At 43.8% G+C, this 19,002-nt stretch overlaps 1 protein-coding gene across 2 annotated transcripts in view; it reads right to left on the minus strand.

Moving 5' to 3' along the window:
- Positions 1–6,600: 6,600 nt before the first annotated feature.
- Positions 6,601–19,002, minus strand: part of LOC139376677 (C-Jun-amino-terminal kinase-interacting protein 4-like) — a 51,358-nt gene continuing 38,956 nt past the window's right edge. Inside the window, exons 14-28 of one of the 2 annotated variants that reach the window (XM_071119526.1) lie at positions 17,424–17,603; positions 17,103–17,235; positions 16,893–16,988; positions 15,203–15,370; positions 14,871–15,042; positions 14,550–14,759; positions 10,209–10,377; positions 9,998–10,126; positions 9,765–9,913; positions 9,519–9,667; positions 9,205–9,376; positions 8,865–8,978; positions 8,256–8,429; positions 8,041–8,178; positions 6,601–7,908 (exon numbers count right to left, since the gene is read on the minus strand). In XM_071119526.1, coding sequence (XP_070975627.1) covers positions 7,796–7,908; positions 8,041–8,178; positions 8,256–8,429; positions 8,865–8,978; positions 9,205–9,376; positions 9,519–9,667; positions 9,765–9,913; positions 9,998–10,126; positions 10,209–10,377; positions 14,550–14,759; positions 14,871–15,042; positions 15,203–15,370; positions 16,893–16,988; positions 17,103–17,235; positions 17,424–17,603 — 2,266 coding nt within the window. In that variant the 3' untranslated portion in view covers positions 6,601–7,795. The remainder of the gene's footprint in view (positions 7,909–8,040; positions 8,179–8,255; positions 8,430–8,864; positions 8,979–9,204; positions 9,377–9,518; positions 9,668–9,764; positions 9,914–9,997; positions 10,127–10,208; positions 10,378–14,549; positions 14,760–14,870; positions 15,043–15,202; positions 15,371–16,892; positions 16,989–17,102; positions 17,236–17,423; positions 17,604–19,002) is intronic. The other variant, XM_071119525.1, reaches the window with a different exon arrangement.

Consider the following 19,002-nt stretch of genomic DNA (forward strand, 5'->3'; position numbering starts at 1 on the left):
GTATGTTTCCTCAGGAGTGGGTCAAACTCCAGGATCACCTTTCTCTCTCTCTCTCTCTCTCTCTGTCTCTCTCTCTCTCTCACACACACACACACACACACACACACACACACACACACACACACACACACACACACACACACACACACACACACACACACACACACACACACACACACACACACACACACACACACACACCAGGAGACTCCTCTGGATTCTTACCAACACAGGAATGTGGCAGCAGTGACCCTATAGTCAGTCCTAAACTCTTCTTTCAACTACTCTCTTCTCTCTGGCCCCCTGTATTCCTATAGGCCTAATCACTCCCCTCCCTCCCTCAATCCCTCCACAACCTCTCTCCCTCGATTCCTCTACCCCTTCTCTTCTACATTCAACCCTTCACCTTCGTCCCATCTCCTACCTCCCTTTCTCTCTCTGGGCAAGGTGAAGAGAATCTGATCAGGAGAGAGAGTTACTCCTCACTATTCCTTACTCTGCCCACTTGTGGGGGTCAGGACCTCAGGCCTGTTAGAGGGACTAGCAGCCTTTGGCTCGGAAACAGCCATCACTGTCAGCGTTGCTCCTAACCTTGCCTACCTACTCCTATGTGTTTGAATATACAGTCAGTGGTTGATGGTGGTTGGTTGATCACAAGCATCTTATTCACACACACGTATCATTATCAAAAGGTGACCATCTGGCTACTTTTAGGGTTTCAACAGTATTTTTTGGATGGTTTGTATTCTGTTATGAACCATTAACCCCAGCAGTAAACATAGTTTGAAATTCTACTACATATCACCACGAGCGTGCTAAATGCCTCGCTATCTGTGCTCACTGGTTCATTTTAGGAAGTAAACAACTTTCACAACATTGTCTGGGGAAATCCCATGAAGAAAGTTTCAAGGAGTCTTGGTTCACTTCAGGTAAACCTTGGTGTGTTAATAGACTGAATATGTTGTTCTAACTCACTATGGGTTGCATGTTTCCTCACAATACTGTTTTGAACATTCGTTTTAGGACTGAGCATTCTACTCAGTGCATTCTCAATGAGCCCTGATGAAGATTTCATAAAAAGTGCAACACAGTGGCTTGGAAATACAATGACATTTCAAAAGGAGGCAAATAACTGGTAAGAAAACCTTTTGTCATCATTTTGATGTTGCCAGGTTGACTTTAGATGCAGTATAAAGCTCGCTAGCTGGCTAAGATCGAGAGGAGACCACTGGATTTAGCATGGTTAGCTATTTTTGACTAACTTTGCTAGCTAATGACAACATTGCCATTTGTCTAAAGTCAATTTGACCACATGATAAGGATGGCAAAGTTGTTTCTTACTAAATATTTGCCTACTTTAGCAATGTCATGGTTATTCCAGGCCACTATACTGTAAATCAGACGAAACAGTCATTAGCCTGCCTTCACAGAATGACTGGGTTTATCACATAGAGATAGAGGACTCATCTTTATATCTGTGCCGTTATAGCGTCTGTGGCAGCACGGGCATCGCCACTGAGGCTACTACCCATAGGAATCCCCACCCCAGTTGACATCTTTGATTACTTTAAAATGACAGAAGCATAGTGGGAGCCCTCAATGGTGCTGCCCATGCTAAAACTGCCAAGAGGCCTCTATCATTCGAATCAAATCCAACTTTTGTCACATGCGCCGAAAACAACAAGTGTCGACCTTACCATGAAATGCTTACTTTTACAAGCTTTTACTTACAAACAGTGCAGTTCAAGAAAGAGTTAAGAAAATAATGATAAAAAGTGCCAAAATAAAGTAACATTAAAGAGGCTACATACATTCTCTACGGTTATCACGACTTTTGGGCACCACAATGGCAGAGGGCAGCTGGAGAACGTTCATAACAATGGCGTGACGCCACCGAGTGACGGAGGTGCAACCTATGAATATTGACCAATAGAGGATTGCTGATGCTATGTAATGGTCAATGAGAGGCTCTGAAGCCACCGGCTGCCATATTGGTACTCCTCAGAAGAAGCAGTACTCCATAGTAATGAATGGAATATGACATTATTTCAATCAAATGTTTCAATGACAAAATGACATGTTTTTAAGTATGTATTTGTTTTAGTGGGGCAGTAGCGTAGGTACTCTCTACAAAAAAAAATATGTTTTATATATTTTTTGATGTTCAGTTCCCATAATATAATTTAAAAGTATGCATTTAGTGGTAATAGGATATAATTGTCAAAAACGAATGTAGACATTAATAAATTCAACTATATAGCTACCAAAATTGATTGATTTATTGTTTACTATGGAGTAATATCAAAATATACCTATATTGGGTCATTGTGACTCAGCAGCACAAGTGGCAAAACATTCGGAACATTTATCCTCAGCTTTTGAAAGAGCTGTTCTGGAACATTCTCTCCTCAAGCATAATTTTTTTGCTTGGATTAAATTACATGAAATCGAAGCAATTTATCTTCAAGCTTCCTTATCTGATCATTGAATTTATGCAGATTATGTTTTCATGCTAATTTCCCCTAGTCCTATGCTACTGAAAATAGTAGCGGCAAGCACGAAAAACACAAAAACAAACATACCTGAAGTTCTATTATGAATAGTATCTAGCTTATAGTCTCATTCAATGGTCCTTGTGGTACCTAGAGATCTAAACAAATTCTTTCCATGATACTTTTTTTTTTTTTTTGTACAAATCTCTTGGAACATCTTTGAAGTGATTAATCAAAGCCAGCATATTTGACTGTTACAGCTTTCTGCATAGTTACAGGGTCTGAAATTACACCTCCGGTAGCTCCTCCAGCCTCGTGGCTATCTCCTCAGCTACTGTATCAGGGAAAACATCTATTTTTAGAGTTTTAAACTTATTTGCTCAAGGGCAGGGCAGCGTAAAAGACCTTGAAATAAGGACATGACAGCTGAAATTGGACGCTGACTTCAGATGTTAGCATTATCTCAAACCACTGAGTCTGTGCAGCTTTGAGTGGCTTTAGGAGCCTCTTTCACAGATATCTGAGTGTATGGAAGAGCGGGTATTCTATTTCACTAACCCAGCAGAAGCAAATGGCAGGCAAACCAAACCTGAATTTCATCTGTCTATGGCATCCATTTTCAGGTCCAAATTTAGGAGTTGGTCAGCAATTGCTGATTCTCCACTACGGCAGAGGAAGGATGTTTTGGACAATGGATTCCAATCACCTGACCTCTCCTTTCAAAATACCCAGTGTATTCTATTCTGAAATGTCTGTGTGTGGATTCTATTTGATTGTCTACTCTAAAAATCGGTTTTGTTCTCTGCCAGACTATGTCTAAGTCTGAGTGTGTGGTGTGTCTAGGCCGAGGGCGAGCAGCCTGCATTCTGAAGCTCATTCTCCCAGACACCGTCTCTAGTAGACCCTTTGATGTGCTGTGTCAGCGCGCACACACACACACACACACACACACACACACACACACACACACACACACACACACACACACACACACACACACATATCCCCTTTGGTGACAGAGCTGGGGAAGGAACACTCAGACATCACAGGAGGAAGATAAACAGAGAGATGGAGAGAATAAGAAAGAGAGAGACTGCAGCTGTGTGTTTGGGTCCAGTGACACCTATGATCTGAAAGACCCGATGATAACTGTGACACCCAGACACAAACTGCCCTCAGCAGAGGGACAGAGCTAATGATGAATTGATATGGGTCCTACATTATATGTGGAGTATTTTCTGTGAGTATGATAATGACAATGAGTTATACCTTGTGGTAGAAATACACCATTCAACAGATTCAGCACTCACCTCATTGCACCCATCTGTCCCTGCAATGAAACATTTGGGCAGACAACACAGACACGCATGCATGCACTGCAGCCAATGCAGGATTGTTTCAGGCACCTGAGATATTACCCTTTACATAAAATAGAAAGAGTGATCCCCACAGTGTTATTGGTTGGACTGTAGACAGAGAGGCCTGGGCAGCGGGGGATGGTATGTGCCGAAACATTCTAGTCATTTAGCAGACACGCTTATCCAAAGCGACATTTTCATACTGGTCCCCCGTGGGAATCGAACCCAGAACCCTGGCATTGCAAGCGTCATGGGGCCAAGGCCAAGCCAACCTCCCCTAGAGACACCAGCTGGCTCATTACATAACCACTACACCCTGAGAGAGCAGGGAAGCAGGGAGAGGGAGGTGTGTATGATCTGCTGATATGGGTGGTGTAAATGTGTGGGCCAGGGGGCAGCGCAGCAGGCCAGGCACCCCCTCCATGTGTCCTGTCCAATTCACCATCCATCCTCACACCCTAATATGCACTAACAGAAATGTTATGACATCCGTATTGTCTAGCAGGTAAGTGAAACAATTGTGGCTTTTGCGATAGAGGCACCTAATTTCACACATGGCTATAGTGCCATCGCAGATTTTGTACATTATTGGGATGGAATGGAACATTAAATCCATGAAAAGAACAGTTAAAAGCCAATTAGAGCAAAGGGAGAGGTGTTTCAATTGGCTTCAAGTAATGCCCCCTTCCAGATGCCACAAGACTGTGGGGCAACACTGACACCTGGTGGCAAGGAAGAAAAGTGAATGTGTTTTCTTCAGTGAAGGATGATCTCTTTTCAGGAGTTCAAATAGAGCCTGTCCGATTTTTACCTTTATTTAACTAGGCAAGTCAGTTAAGAACAAATTCTTATTTTCAACGACAATCTAGGAACAGTGTGTTAACTGCCTTGTTCAGGGGTAGAACAGATTTTTACCTTGTCAGCTCAGAGATTCTATCTTGCAACCGCTCTAACCACTAGGCTACCTGCCACCCCTCTATTGCAGTAGGCTAGGCTACAGGTGTGATATTATGGTATGATGATATATGTAAAAAGTCAATAGTTAAACACTGCATTGAAATCAAGGTGTTTCATTGATTACAGGCGCTCTGTCTGGCCTTGCAAGGTTATCATCTATCCAGTTAATGTAGACACACATACAGCAGAGATACTATTTCAGGGCAACATGAGACAGAGTTGTGCTAAATGTTGGTTTCTGCCAATCCTAAAGCAATCGATAATGTGACAGAGAATTAGAGAGAAGAGAGGGCAAAATAAAGAGAGAACGAGAGAGGGTGTTTCCAGAGGTATTCCTTGACCTTCACCAGGCAGCGCTCCACAGCCATAAAATAAAAACAACCCTCTATCTCCCTGCAGAGTTAACCTCTGGTCAGTCATTCTCCAGGGTGCTGGCTACTGCTTAACATGGACAGCCATTGTGTTTGGTTTACACATATGTACGCTGAATGTTTTCTTCTCTTTTGAGAGGTTGATTTTAAGTGCACCTCATGTATTGGAAAGAGCCATGTCTGGTAAAGTCATGAGCACCTAGGAATGATTTCAATAAGTTGGAAAAAGCCAAATAACGAGAGGACACAAGAGTTTCCCCCCCCAAAAAAGTCAGTTTAATTGAATGCTAAAAGAATAAGGCTGAGACGCTGTATCAGTACATAGGTGATGCATCACAGCAACAAAACAGTTTTGTTGGGGGGGGGGGTGGGGTGGGGGGGGGACGACGACGACTGTGACCTGTTCATTAACCTCCAGGTTAGAGTAGGAAGAAGCTGATCTTAGGCACTGATGTTTTACACCTTTCACCTTAACCGTAATGTAGGATTTTGTAAGGATAGGCTGTTCCTAGATCACTGCCCAGTGACAACTCCTACCCAGAACACTCAACCTTCCCCTGTGGATGTAGTGCATAGCTCAGTAGTTTCTCTCTAATTCACCCACTCATGTATTGACCATTCCAATAACAATCATTGTCAAAATAATATCTAATGTAAAAAAACAAAATGTCAAATGTTGCTACATAAGACCGAATCAAGTCGTTCGCTCACATATATGTTGATATTTCATATTGTACAAAGTTACATTCTGAACTACAAAGGCTCTTTCATAGAAATAAATACTGAAATGGTTGAACTGCAATATGAGGGGTCTTCTGGAAAGAAACACACACTTTCACCCCTCAGGACAGACACCAGCTAAATCTGTTGATGCACAGACCAGAGACACATGAAACCTTACCCCCTTTCTAGTGCACTACTTTTTCAACTAGCCTGGCCAAAATAGTGTACTAGATGGGGAATCAATGTGTCATTTAAGATGCAACCAGAGTCTAAAAAGACTAAATGTACAAAAAGTTAATAAAAATAGGCTTAGTCTGAAAACGTCAGTATCATAGCAACCTATGGGGGAGCCACCCTGCCCTCTAGTGTACAAAAGGTAGAAGAAAGAAGTTGTTCCTAGACGCTGATCTAAGGTCAGTGTTGAGTTGTTCCCCTTAATGTTTCATGATGGGATTTAGAGAAGATAAACTGATCCTAGATCTGTGCCTATGGGTAACATCTACTCTCAGCGTACAAAAGACTCCAGAAGTGGAGAAGCTGGCTATTATTCACCGACATCTCTGCTCTCGGAGAGTGCTCTTAGTTTATTTGCAGAGATGACAGCTGAAAAATATCTCTATTCTATACACCATGATCATTTTAACAAAGACGGTCTGGCAAAATGTTATTGTATTTACAGAGAGACGGGGCTGAACATGCTACAAGGCCACACATTTACTTTATTTGGTAACCGGCCATGTAACATTCTTTCACATAGGAATAAATAAATCTGTCACACTTAAAGTCCATAATGTAGTTTTCAACATATTTTTTCTCAACTCTCAAACATAAGGCAGCCGTTGATTTTCGTAAAGTGTCTGCAAGCTCTAGCTGGTGGGAGGGAGGGAAGGCGGGAGAGCAGCGGCCCAGAAACTAAAGACGGAAGCCCTGTTCCAACACTCTTGCAATGCAACACTGCCTTCCTTCCGTGAGGTAATAAATTATGAATCTATATGTATCCATCCTATTTAAATCCTGTCAATCATTATCCCTAGAAAGAAAAGGTGCATTTCCAAAGTACTGAAACAAAGCGATTCTCTGCCCCAGCAGCTACGGACATGATTGATCAGAGATCTATTAGGTTAGCCTAAACATAAGCCCAGTCATGGAGGACAACACTGATCCCAGGTCCAGAAAACTCTTACAATTGATTAAAAATGGTCTTTCATACAATCAAGAGCCATGTTCTCACAAAATAAAATATATCACGCAAGAAGAGCACGCCTGTGTCATTCAGGACACACAAGATTGGCTCACTTGCTGGATTGTCCTGTAATCCCTTCTTTCTTATTGGACGATGTGAGACATCATGGGGTTGATTTGGTTTTGCATTTCAAAACACATCATAACCAATAAACCATCATTATTCTCCTGTGAGCAGGTCTCTTATACACTATTGTCTCCTCTCCGTCTATCTGAAAGAAAGCACAGAGGGGAGGCCAAAAACACACCCTGACCCTGCATTGATTCCACCAATCACCACACAGTATTTGGACAGAGGGGTTGGACCCTAAGCATCCAATAGAAAACCAGGTACAAAATATGATTTAAGAAAATTAAATCACCATTTTTTTTGTTTTCACTAATAATCATTATAGTAGTAATAGCGGTAATAATAATAATAATAATAATAATAATAGAAGCACGACGGGCTTGTATCAGATTTCAAATACAATACAATAAGTAAAATAAAACATTTAATTAAAAAAACATAAAACAAAACAAAGATACAAAACCAAAATTTGAAGAAAATAAATAAACAAAAATAAACATGCAAAAGAGTGAATCTGAATGGACAGCTTGTTCCTGCTTTAAATAGGCTCCTCATCGCCGTGGCATGGTCAGAGGTTACAGTTCAGTCCTGGCTGTCCATGACCTGCCAGACGATCAGGTGACTCCTCTCAGCTTTGGCCAGGAACGGCTGCAGCTTCAGAGTGGGCTCGTCCAGTGGCTCTTCAGTCTCATCACCTAAACGCGCACACACACAAAGACACACACACACATTAAGCCACTTCATCTCATACAAATATCTATGTTTTCATGCCATGCCATATACTGACTGTACTTGTCAGTGTGATGTGATGGTCCATGCCAACTCACCCATCCTGAAGTCGATGTATCCCTCTCCTCCACTCATCACCAGAACAGACTTGCCAAACTGCTTTTGAGGGTGCTCCTCTGCTCCGTTGTCACCCCCAGCCTCCGCTGCTCCGCCTGCACCTGACGGGATCACATGACCTGGGGGAGGGGGGACCTTGATCAGTTAAAAGGCAGGACGAGGAGGAGAAGAAGAGAGGGAAGAGAAGTGAAGTTACCTGGGACAGCGGTGAAGAACTTGACTGCGTCTCGGTGACCATGGAAACAGAGCTGAGCGTGCGCCATGGAGCAGAAGGGTACAAAGGTTCCAGCCGTCACCTTGTCACTGTTCTCATCACCATACACACGGATCACTCCGCCAGGTTTACCTGGCCCTGCCATCACCTTATCGTCTAGAGAGAGATTAATCGTTAAATAGAGAGGGTGGATAGATGGAAGGATGGAGAGAGATTTTTCATTAAATAGAGAATGGGAGGGGAGAGAGAAGGATGGAGAGAGATGCATCATTAAATAGAGATTGGGAGGGGAGAGAGAAGGATGGAGAGAGATGCATCATTAAATAGAGATTGGGAGGGGAGAGAGAAGGATGGAGAGAGATGCATCATTAAATAGAGATTGGGAGGGGAGAGAGAAGGATGGAGAGAGATGCATCATTAAATAGAGATTGGGAGGGGAGAGAGAAGGATGGAGAGAGATGCATCATTAAATAGAGATTGGGAGGGGAGAGAGAAGGATGGAGAGAGATGCATCATTAAATAGAGATTGGAGAGAGTAGTGGGCATAGAGAGGGGGATGGAGAGTGGGAGAGAGACATTACTTCCCCTTACCGTCAGTGAGAGGTATAGAGATGATGACTCCATTGCCAGTGCCGACCCAAAGACGGTTACAGGACACCGTGAGAGCTGTGATCCTGACAAAGGAGAAGCCCAGCTTCCCCGTACCTGAGGGAGACCAACATGACACATTAAGAAAAGAGGAATAATGAAGTATGGGTCTGTATTTCCTTAATGTCACTTGGGCTTGCTAATGCTGTGAACCCTTGTCCCATATCAGTCAAAACTAGCTAACAATGAGGACACAAACACCACAATCAAGTTGCTTTAGAAGCATAGAACGTAGAACACACAATACCTACATCAACAGGTGTAAATGGCCTTGGTTCCTCACCCAGCATCTTGCTGACGTAGGGCTCTATGTCAACGTCCTGCAGGTGTTGGTGTGTGTGGGAATGGAACAGTCTCAGAGTAGAGTCCAGTCGGATGGACACCCAGATACCATCTCCTTCCCCCGCCAGCTGTCTCACCTGGCTCTCTTTACGGGGGTGGGCATCAAACGACTTCTACAGTGGAGGAGAGGGGGAGGGATGGAAAAGGAGAGGAGGATTACAACTATAATCTGTGGACTGAGTCTGTGTGAGTCCGTGTGTGTGGGGGGGGGGGGGTTCTTGTGCGTGCGTGCGTCCATGAACGGGTCAGACGTACCTCTATCTTCATGGCTTTGGGCTGGACCACGTAGATCTTGTTCCTGTAGCCACACCAGACCTTGTCGTGAACCACGGTCATACAGCGGACAGAGTGGTGGGGTCTGCCCAGGTCTAGTAGGTGGTAGTTAGTCAGGTCCCACTGACCATCTGGAGAGAGGGAGAGTAAGAGCGGTGAGAGCACCAATGTAGGAATCCTTTAAATGGACACAGTCACACAAGAAACTAAAAAACATATCAGCCTTACCCACTCCTCTGTGGAAGATCGCCAGTGTTCCATCAGCCAGAGACACCAACACTCTCCCCTTCACATGGACGATGCCCAGGACAGAGTCCTTCAGTTTTATAGAGTGGAGACACTTCCTCCACTGGGCCACTGACGAGTGCACGTACACACTGGGAACACACACACATTTGACTGATGAGATCAATATGGGATTGATAAACTGATCTGATTGATTAAATCGATCGGCGTCTCACCATCCGTTCTGTGCCCCAAGCCACATGGTGGGTAAAACACTGCTCATCTTCTGGGCTTCTTCTCTCATCAGGTCCTGCTCCTCTGGGTTAGGGTTGGAGCTAACACCATCCTTTACCAGATCAGACTCCCTGAGAACAGAAACAGGATGTTAGTGTGTATGTGTGTGTGTGGTGTGTATGTGTGGTGTGTGTGCATCCCTGTATCGCATACCTCTGTGTGTAGTTGGCTGGCGTCTCCCCAGGACTAGTGCTCTGTACTCCCAGAGGGTCAGTGAAGACATGTTCCGTGTAGACTCCCCTCTGACTTAAGTCATGCTCCGGGCCTGCAGGACCCGCACTGGCCTCTGTAGCTTCAGTAGCCTCCTCTGCAGCCTTGGCGCCTACACAGAGAGGAGAGAAGGAGATACTGTAGGTGTAAGAGCAGAGTATTCAATAGATAATCACTTTTGACTTAGGGAAGGACAGGAGAAGCAAATATTACTGCTTTTTTTTGCCATAATCACTGATCTGGTCTATGAAAACAGCCTTTTTGTTACACATTTAACCAGAACCACGCAAAATGCACATTCACTAATAAATGGCTAACTTCTGGTAGCAGGCGTTAACAATCTCTCAAGCACAGGCCCACCTGCTAGTGAGTAGCTAATCTTTATATTTAAAGTCTAGCTTTACATGGATCTATTTGCTTGCTAACATGTTAGAACAGTTGATCTGTTATGAATACACCCTCCTGTCCGTCTCCAACTGTTTGAACAACCCAGCCTGTTCACTGAGTTTAGGATGTTGAAATCAAGTGGCCTACCTGGATAAGAAGATGCTTATTTCGCAGAATGAGAACGAGTTGCCAATTCCGTATTTAAATGCGTATTTTTATGCTCTTTGCACATTTATAAAACACAGGCTAGACAGCTAGCATACAGTCTGGATAATATGCAGCAAGCTGTACAAGGTGCGCACACGACAGAAACTGAGCATTCATTTTACACAATCACTTTAATGGATACTCCCATCTTAGTATTGTCTGCTCTGTTCTTGGGAGTCGAGACATAAAAGGGCAAAGGTTACGTTCTCCTCTATTACAGTAAAATGTCTCAATGTGTTTCGGTGTCCATATGAGTTGACTGCTTGTTGTAGGAGGGAGATGAGCTTTCCTCGTTGTTGTGGTGAGTGGCAGGGGGAGGGGCTTGGTGTCTGGAGCGGAGGGGATACGAGACCAAAAAGACAAACACACAACAACAAAAAAAATACGTGTGTGTGTGTGTGTACAGTTGAAGTCAGAAGTTTACATACACTGTAGCCAAATACATTTAAACTCAGTTTCACAATTCCTGACATTTAATCCTAGTAAACATTCCCTGTCTTAGGTCAGTTAGGATCAACACTTTATTTAAAAAATGTGAAATGTCAGAATAATAAGAGAGAATGATCTATTTCAGCTTTTATTTCTTTCATCACATTGCCAGTAGGTCAGAAGTTCACATACACTCAATTGGCATTTGGTAGCATTGCCTTTAAATTGTTTAACATGGGTCAAACATTTCAGGTAGCCTTCCACAAGCTTCCCACTATAAGTTGGGTGAATTCTGGCCCATTCCTCCTGACAGAGCTGGTGTAACGGAGTCAGGTTTGTAGGCCTCCTTGCTCACACACACACTTTCAGTTCTGCCCACAAATGTTCTATAGGATTGAGGTCAGGGCTTTGTGGTGGCCACTCCAATACCTAGACTTTGTCCGTAAGCCATTATGCCACAACTTTGGAGGAATGCTTGGGGTCATTGTCCATTTGGAAGAATGTTTGGGGTCATTGTCCATTTGGAAGACCCATTTGCGTCCAAGCTTTAACTTCCTGACTGACGTCTTGAGATGTTGCTTCAATATATCCACATAATTTTCCTACCGCCATCTATTTTGTGAAGTGCACCAGTCCCTCCTGCAGCAAAGCACCCCCACAACATGATGCTGCCACCCCCGTGCTTCACGGTTGGGATGGTGTTCTTCGGCATGCAAGCATCCCCCTTTTTCCTCCAAACATAACGATGGTCATTAAGGCCAAACAGTTCTATTTTTGTTTCATCTGACAGAGGACATTTTTCCAAAAAGTACGATCTTTGTCCCCATGTGCAGTTGCAAAACGTAGTCTGGCTTTTTAATGGCGGTTTTGGAGCAGTGGCTTCTTCCTTGCTGAGGTGCTATAGGACTCGTTTTACTGTGGATATATAGTGCCTTGCGAAAGTATTCGGCCCCCTTGAACTTTGCGACCTTTTGCCACATTTCAGCCTTCAAACATAAAGATATAAAACTGTATTTTTTTGTGAAGAATCAACAACAAGTGGGACACAATCATGAAGTGGAACGACATTTATTGGATATTTCAAACTTTTTTAACAAATCAAAAACTGAAAAATTGGACGTGCAAAATTATTCAGCCCCTTTACTTTCAGCGCAGCAAACTCTCTCCAGAAGTTCAGTGAGGATCTCTGAATGATCCAATGTTGACCTAAATGACTAATGATGATAAATACAATCCACCTGTGTGTAATCAAGTCTCCGTATAAATGCACCTGCACTGTGATAGTCTCAGAGGTCCGTTAAAAGCGCAGAGAGCATCATGAAGAACAAGGAACACACCAGGCAGGTCCGAGATACTGTTGTGAAGAAGTTTAAAGCCGGATTTGGATACAAAAAGATTTCCCAAGCTTTAAACATCCCAAGGAGCACTGTGCAAGCGATAATATTGAAATGGAAGGAGTATCAGACCACTGCAAATCTACCAAGACCTGGCCGTCCCTCTAAACTTTCAGCTCGTACAAGGAGAAGACTGATCAGAGATGCAGCCAAGAGGCCCATGATCACTCTGGATGAACTGCAGAGATCTACAGCTGAGGTGGGAGACTCTGTCCATAGGACAACAATCAGTCGTATATTGCACAAATCTGGCCTTTATGGAAGAGTGGCAAGAAGAAAGCTATTTCTTAAAGATATCCATAAAAAGTGTCGTTTAAAAGTTTGCCACAAGCCACCTGGGAGACACACCAAACATGTGGAAGAAGGTGCTCTGGTCAGATGAAACCAAAATTGAACTTTTTGGCAACAATGCAAAACGTTATGTTTGGCGTAAAAGCAACACAGCTGAACACACCATCCCCACTGTCAAACATGGTGGTGGCAGCATCATGGTTTGGGCCTGCTTTTCTTCAGCAGGGACAGGGAAGATGGTTAAAATTGATGGGAAGATGGATGGAGCCAAATACAGGACCATTCTGGAAGAAAACCTGATGGAGTCTGCAAAAGACCTGAGACTGGGACGGAGATTTGTCTTCCAACAAGACAATGATCCAAAACATAAAGCAAAATCTACAATGGAATGGTTCAAAAATAAACATATCCAGGTGTTAGAATGGCCAAGTCAAAGTCTAGACCTGAATCCAATCGAGAATCTGTGGAAAGAACTGTAAACTTCTGTTCACAAATGCTCTCCATCCAACCTCACTGAGCTCGAGCTGTTTTGCAAGGAGGAATGGGAAAAATGTTCAGTCTCTCGATGTGCAAAACTGATAGAGACATACCCCAAGTGACTTACAGCTGTAATCGCAGCAAAAGGTGGCGCTACAAAGTATTAACTTAAGGGGGCTGAATAATTTTGCACACCCAATTTTTCAGTTTTTGATTTGTTAAAAAAGTTTGAAATATCCGTAAATGTCGTTCCACTTCATGATTGTGTCCCACTTGTTGTTGATTCTTCACAAAAAAATACAGTTTTATATCTTTATGTTTGAAGGCTGAAATGCGGCAAAAGGTCGCAAAGTTCAAGGGGGCCGAATACTTTCGCAAGGCACTGTAGATACTTTTGTACCCGTTTCCTCCAGCATCTTCACAAGGTCCTTTGCTGTTGTTCTGGGATTGATTTGCACTTTTCACACCAAAGTATGTTAATCTCTAGGAGACAGAACGCGTCTCCTTCCTGAGCGGTATGACGGCTGCATGGTCCCATGGTGTTTATACTTGTGTACTATTGTTTGTACAGATGAACATGGTACCTTCAGGCGTTTGGAAATTGCTCTCAAGGATGAACCAGACTTGTGGAGGACTATATTTTTTTTTCTGAGGTCTTGGCTGATGTCTTTTAATTTTCCCATGATGTCAAGCAAAGAGGCACGGAGTTTGAAGGTAGGCCTTGAAATACATCCACAGGGACACCTCCAACTGACTCAAATGATGTCAATTAGCCTATCAGAATCTTCTAAAGCCATGACACAATTTTCTGGAATTTTCCAAGCTGTTTAACGGCACAACCAACTTAGTGTATGTAAACTTCTGACCCACTGGAATTGCGATACAGTGAATTATAAGGGAAATTATCTGTCTGTAAACAATTGTTGGAAAAATTACTTAAGACATCTACTTCGTGCATGACACAACTAACTTGCCAAAACTATAGTTTGTTAACAAGAAATTTGTGGAGTGGTTGAAAAACGAGTTTTAATGACTCCAACCTAAGTGTATGTAAACTTCCGACTTCAACTGTATGCCTGCGTGGGTGTACTAATCTTACCGGAGTCTGTGTCATTCTCTGCTCCTGCTGTCTGGGGGGTAGCCACTGCCCCCTCTGTAGAGCAGCCAACCACATTGATCCCTGCCAGCACTCCAGCTTCACCCATTGAGCAAATACTGGTTGTGCTGGCTTGCAGAGTCCCGCCCTCAGCACCCGACCCTGCGTCATGGGGCACCTCCTCCCCTGCCGGATAGTCTGTCTCTCTGGCACCTGACACACACATAAACATTTATAAACAAACATGGTATGATTAGCTACAATCAAAACAAAAACATTTAGCCTTGTCTTCAGTTTACATCACACAAACGAACACACGCAGACCTGGCACACTAGCGATGCAGAGAACATGGGAGTTGCAGACAAAGAAATTCTCCAGGACATTCCCAGGCTGGTTGGCGTCGATGACGATGACCTTAGTGGTGGCCTGAGTACTGGTACAGATCCACACAAGAGAAGACAGCTCCTCCTGGTGGAGCAGCTCCTTCTCCTGTTCCTACACACACACACAACGGAAAAGACTGTATGAGTGTGTGTGTGTGTGTGTGTGTTTACTGTACGTACACACGTGTGTCTTATGAGCCTGTCTGTCTGTCTGTTGTATGAGTGCATGTGTGTGCTGTATGACCACGTGACTGTGTGTGATGTATATGTACCTTTAGGTCCTGGTCCAGTTTGTCCAGACTGCTCTGTGATCCTGTCTTCCCGAGAGGACTCTCAGGACCAGGGCTGGTCAGGTCACTGTAGAACACACTGGCACCTACTATAGACCCGCCGTCACGGGTCTTACCCCCCGACAGGTTCACACCTGCAGCACACCACAACTACAGGAGATAAATACACACAGTTAGCAATACGCAACAATACAGTACAGTGCATTCAGAAAGTAGTCAGACCCATTGACTTTTTCCACATTTTGTTACGTTACAACCTTATTCTAAAATTGATTAAATGTTTTTTTCCTCAATCTACACACAATACCCTATAATGACAAAGCAAAAACAGGTTTAGAAATTTTGGCTAATTTATAAAAAATTAAATAAATGAAATATCAAAATGTACATATGTATTCAGACCCTCAACTCAGTACTTTGTTGAAGCACCTTCAGCAGCAATTACAGCCTTGAACCTTCTTGGGTATGACGCTACAAGCTTGGCACACCTGTATTTGGAGAGTTTCTCCCATTAATTTCTGCAGATCCTCTTAAGCCATGTCAGGTTGGATAGGGAACATCGCTGCACAGCTATTTTCAGGTCTCTCCAGAGATGTTCGATCTGGTTCAAGTCCGGGCTCTGGCTGGGACACTCAAGGACATTGAGACTTGTCCCGAAGCCACTCCTGCATTGTCTTGGCTGTGTGCTTAGGGTCGTTGTCCTTTTATAAGGTGAACCTTCGCCCCAGTCTAAGGTTCTGAGCGCTCTGGAGCAGGTTTTCATCAAGGATCTCTCTGTACTTTGCTCCATTCATCTTTCCCTCGATCCTGACTAGTTTCCCATTCATTGCCACTGAAAAACATCCCCACAGCATGATGCTGCCACCACCATGCTTCACTGTAGGGATGGTGCCAGGTTTCCTCCAGACGTGAGGCTTGCCATTCAGGCAAAAGAGTTGAAGCTTGGTTTCATCATACCAGAGAATCTTGTTTCTCATGAGAGTCCTCAGAGTCCTTTAGGTGCCTTTCGGCAAACTCCAAGTGGGCTGTCGTGCATTTTACTGAGGAGTGGCTGTCTGGCCACTCTACCATAAAGGCCTGATTGGTGGAGTGATGCAGAATTGTTGTTCTTCTGGAAGGTCTCCCATCTCCACAGAGGAACTCTGGAGCTCCCTGACCAAGGCCTTTCTCCCGCCGATTGCTCAGTTTGGCCGGGCGGCCAGCTCTAGGAAGAGTCTTGGTGGTTCCAAACTTCTTCCATTTAAGAATGATGTAGGCCACTGTGTTCTTGGGGAACTTCAAAGCTGCAGAAATGTTTTGGTACCCTTCCCCAGATCTGTGCCTCGGCACAATCCTGTCTAGGAGCTCTACGGACAATTCCTTCGACCTCATGGCTTGGTTTTTGCTCTGACATGCACTGTCAACTGTTGGACCTTATATAGACAGGTGTGTGCCTTTCCAAATCATGTCCAATCAATTGAATTTACCACAGGTGGACTCATGAGGTTGGAGAAACATCTCAAGGATGATCAATGGAAACAGGATGCACCTGAGCTCAATTTTGAGTCTCATAGCAAAGGGTCTGAATACTTATGTAAATAAGGTATCTGTTTTATATATGTCAAGGGGTCTGAATACTTTCTGAATGTACTGTATGGAGAGAAATACAAGGTAAGGAAATGTACACACACACCTTCATGGTAGCATCTTTCTCATCCAGTGGTCGGAGGTAGACGGGTACAGGTAGATTCTTCATCTTGTTCTCTAACGTCTGACCACCATTGGCCACCTGTAATATAACACAGTGGTCAGCATACCTGGAGTCACTGAACCTAACTTAATATGCAGCCCTCGTCTAGTATAAAGTCTAGTATAAAATAATACACTAAGACACTTGTCCTACCTTGAATTTCTGGGGCAGGCTCCACCCGTAGGCCTGTACCCTGCCGTCGTCCTCCTTGTGAACGTGGGCTTTCACCTGTCTGTACTGGGCTCTCTTCTGCTCCCTGCGAGACACCATGTTGCCTGACTCAGACCTGAATTGGGGGAGGAAAAAAATATCTAATCTATTCTGGACATACTGTCCAGCGTAGATGGGTAAATTAATTGAAGAATGGATGGTGGCATGGAGGTGGGGCCAAAGGATGATTGAATCCTTGATGTGTGAAAGACTGGTTGGATCATGAGTGAAATGGACAGATGGGTAGACGTCTCCAACACTCACTCCTCATTGAGGAAGTCGAAAGCCTTGCTCTTGTCGCTGGGTAGCTGTTGCAGAGCTGCGCTCCTCTTCTTCACAGAGGGCTGGACTTGCGAGGAGGGGGCGTTGTACTTCACATTCACTGGCGCAGCCTCCGCAGGCTTCTTAGCCGCTCCTCCACTCGAACTGAACAACCGACTGAAACTGGAGGACGGAGGGAGGGAAGGAGGGAGAAGGAAGGAGGTGGAAAGAAATAACACACATACACATATAGAGGGGCAGACAAAGCAGCAGCAGCAGGGTTTAAGGGATAAATAATCAAATGAAGGTTTGATTACGCCCCCCCCCCAAATCACACCTTCAGTACCCATCTCAGTACCCAAATCACAGCAAAAATCAGAACCATACAGAGCTTGGCAAACTTTCAAAAAAAGGTCAGAACAATGTTTGTTGTTCCAGTGCCATGATGCAAAGAGACCTTTCTCAATCAGATTGGTTAGATCAGACTACACCGACCAAAAGCAGTGAGCGAGTCTCCACTCTGATTTTACAGGGGATGGGAGAGCAGGGAATGCATTGGTTAGTACTGTAACACCAACCAGGCAGTTAGCAATTCAACACAGAACACAACACAGTTACAAACTATTGCTGCTTATTCCAGCTCTAGAGACGATGCTTGTTTAGTAACAGAGTGAGATGAAAAGACTAGGTCCATAAATATCAGGATTTTTTCAGTTGAAGATCAAACAGCTACAGATCATCAGGTCAAAACGTATAGATGACTGTATGACCCTCTCCATGTAGCAGAAAGTAGCCTCAAGACTAAACTCAGTGTATCAGTTTAGAAAAATGTCCAACCACATATGCCATTCTGATTACAGTATCTGACTCTAGAATACAACTATCCATTCCACTAGTTATACCCTCTTTCTCCACGCCCATCACCCATCCCAACCACTCCCAACACACCTCCTGCATACAGATAGGACAACAACAACATCAGGAGGATACAACAGAGAGAGGGACCAAAGGAGCAGAGGGCAACAGGAGAGACAAGGGATTTCTTCATAAATAAACATGCATTCAATACACGCAACCCCTCTCCCAACAGCTTAATGCTATATCCCCTGCCCCAAATAAAAATGCATCATTAGTCAGATGCATTACACACCATAACCATTCCTGCTGAAACCCAACAGGGGAGCCTAGATCAGGAAATGGCAATTTACAAGACATTTCGGTAAAATATATGTATAATGTGTACTACGCTGAAGCACACTGATACGCGTGCACGCTCACACACACGCTCACACACACAAACACACTTCTGTCTTCCATTTGTAGGTGAATCGTTTTTGAAACGTTTTAAAGCAGACGAAAAGTGTTGGTTTCCCTTGGGAGATTTCACTCAATTTGAACTCACTCCGACAAAAACAGAATGACACTTCAACTAAAAAGCCATTCCCTGATCAGGCAGACACTCCCTGGTTTGTTGATTTGTTTGTTAAGAACCAAAATCAAAAATGACCCATTAGCCTGTCAAAGGTTTACCTACACACTAGAGATCAAAACATGAAAAGAAAGAAGAAAAAAGAAAGGGGAA

This window comes from Oncorhynchus clarkii, chromosome 20 (genome assembly GCF_045791955.1).
Source record: "Oncorhynchus clarkii lewisi isolate Uvic-CL-2024 chromosome 20, UVic_Ocla_1.0, whole genome shotgun sequence".
Lineage (NCBI taxonomy): Eukaryota > Metazoa > Chordata > Actinopteri > Salmoniformes > Salmonidae > Oncorhynchus > Oncorhynchus clarkii.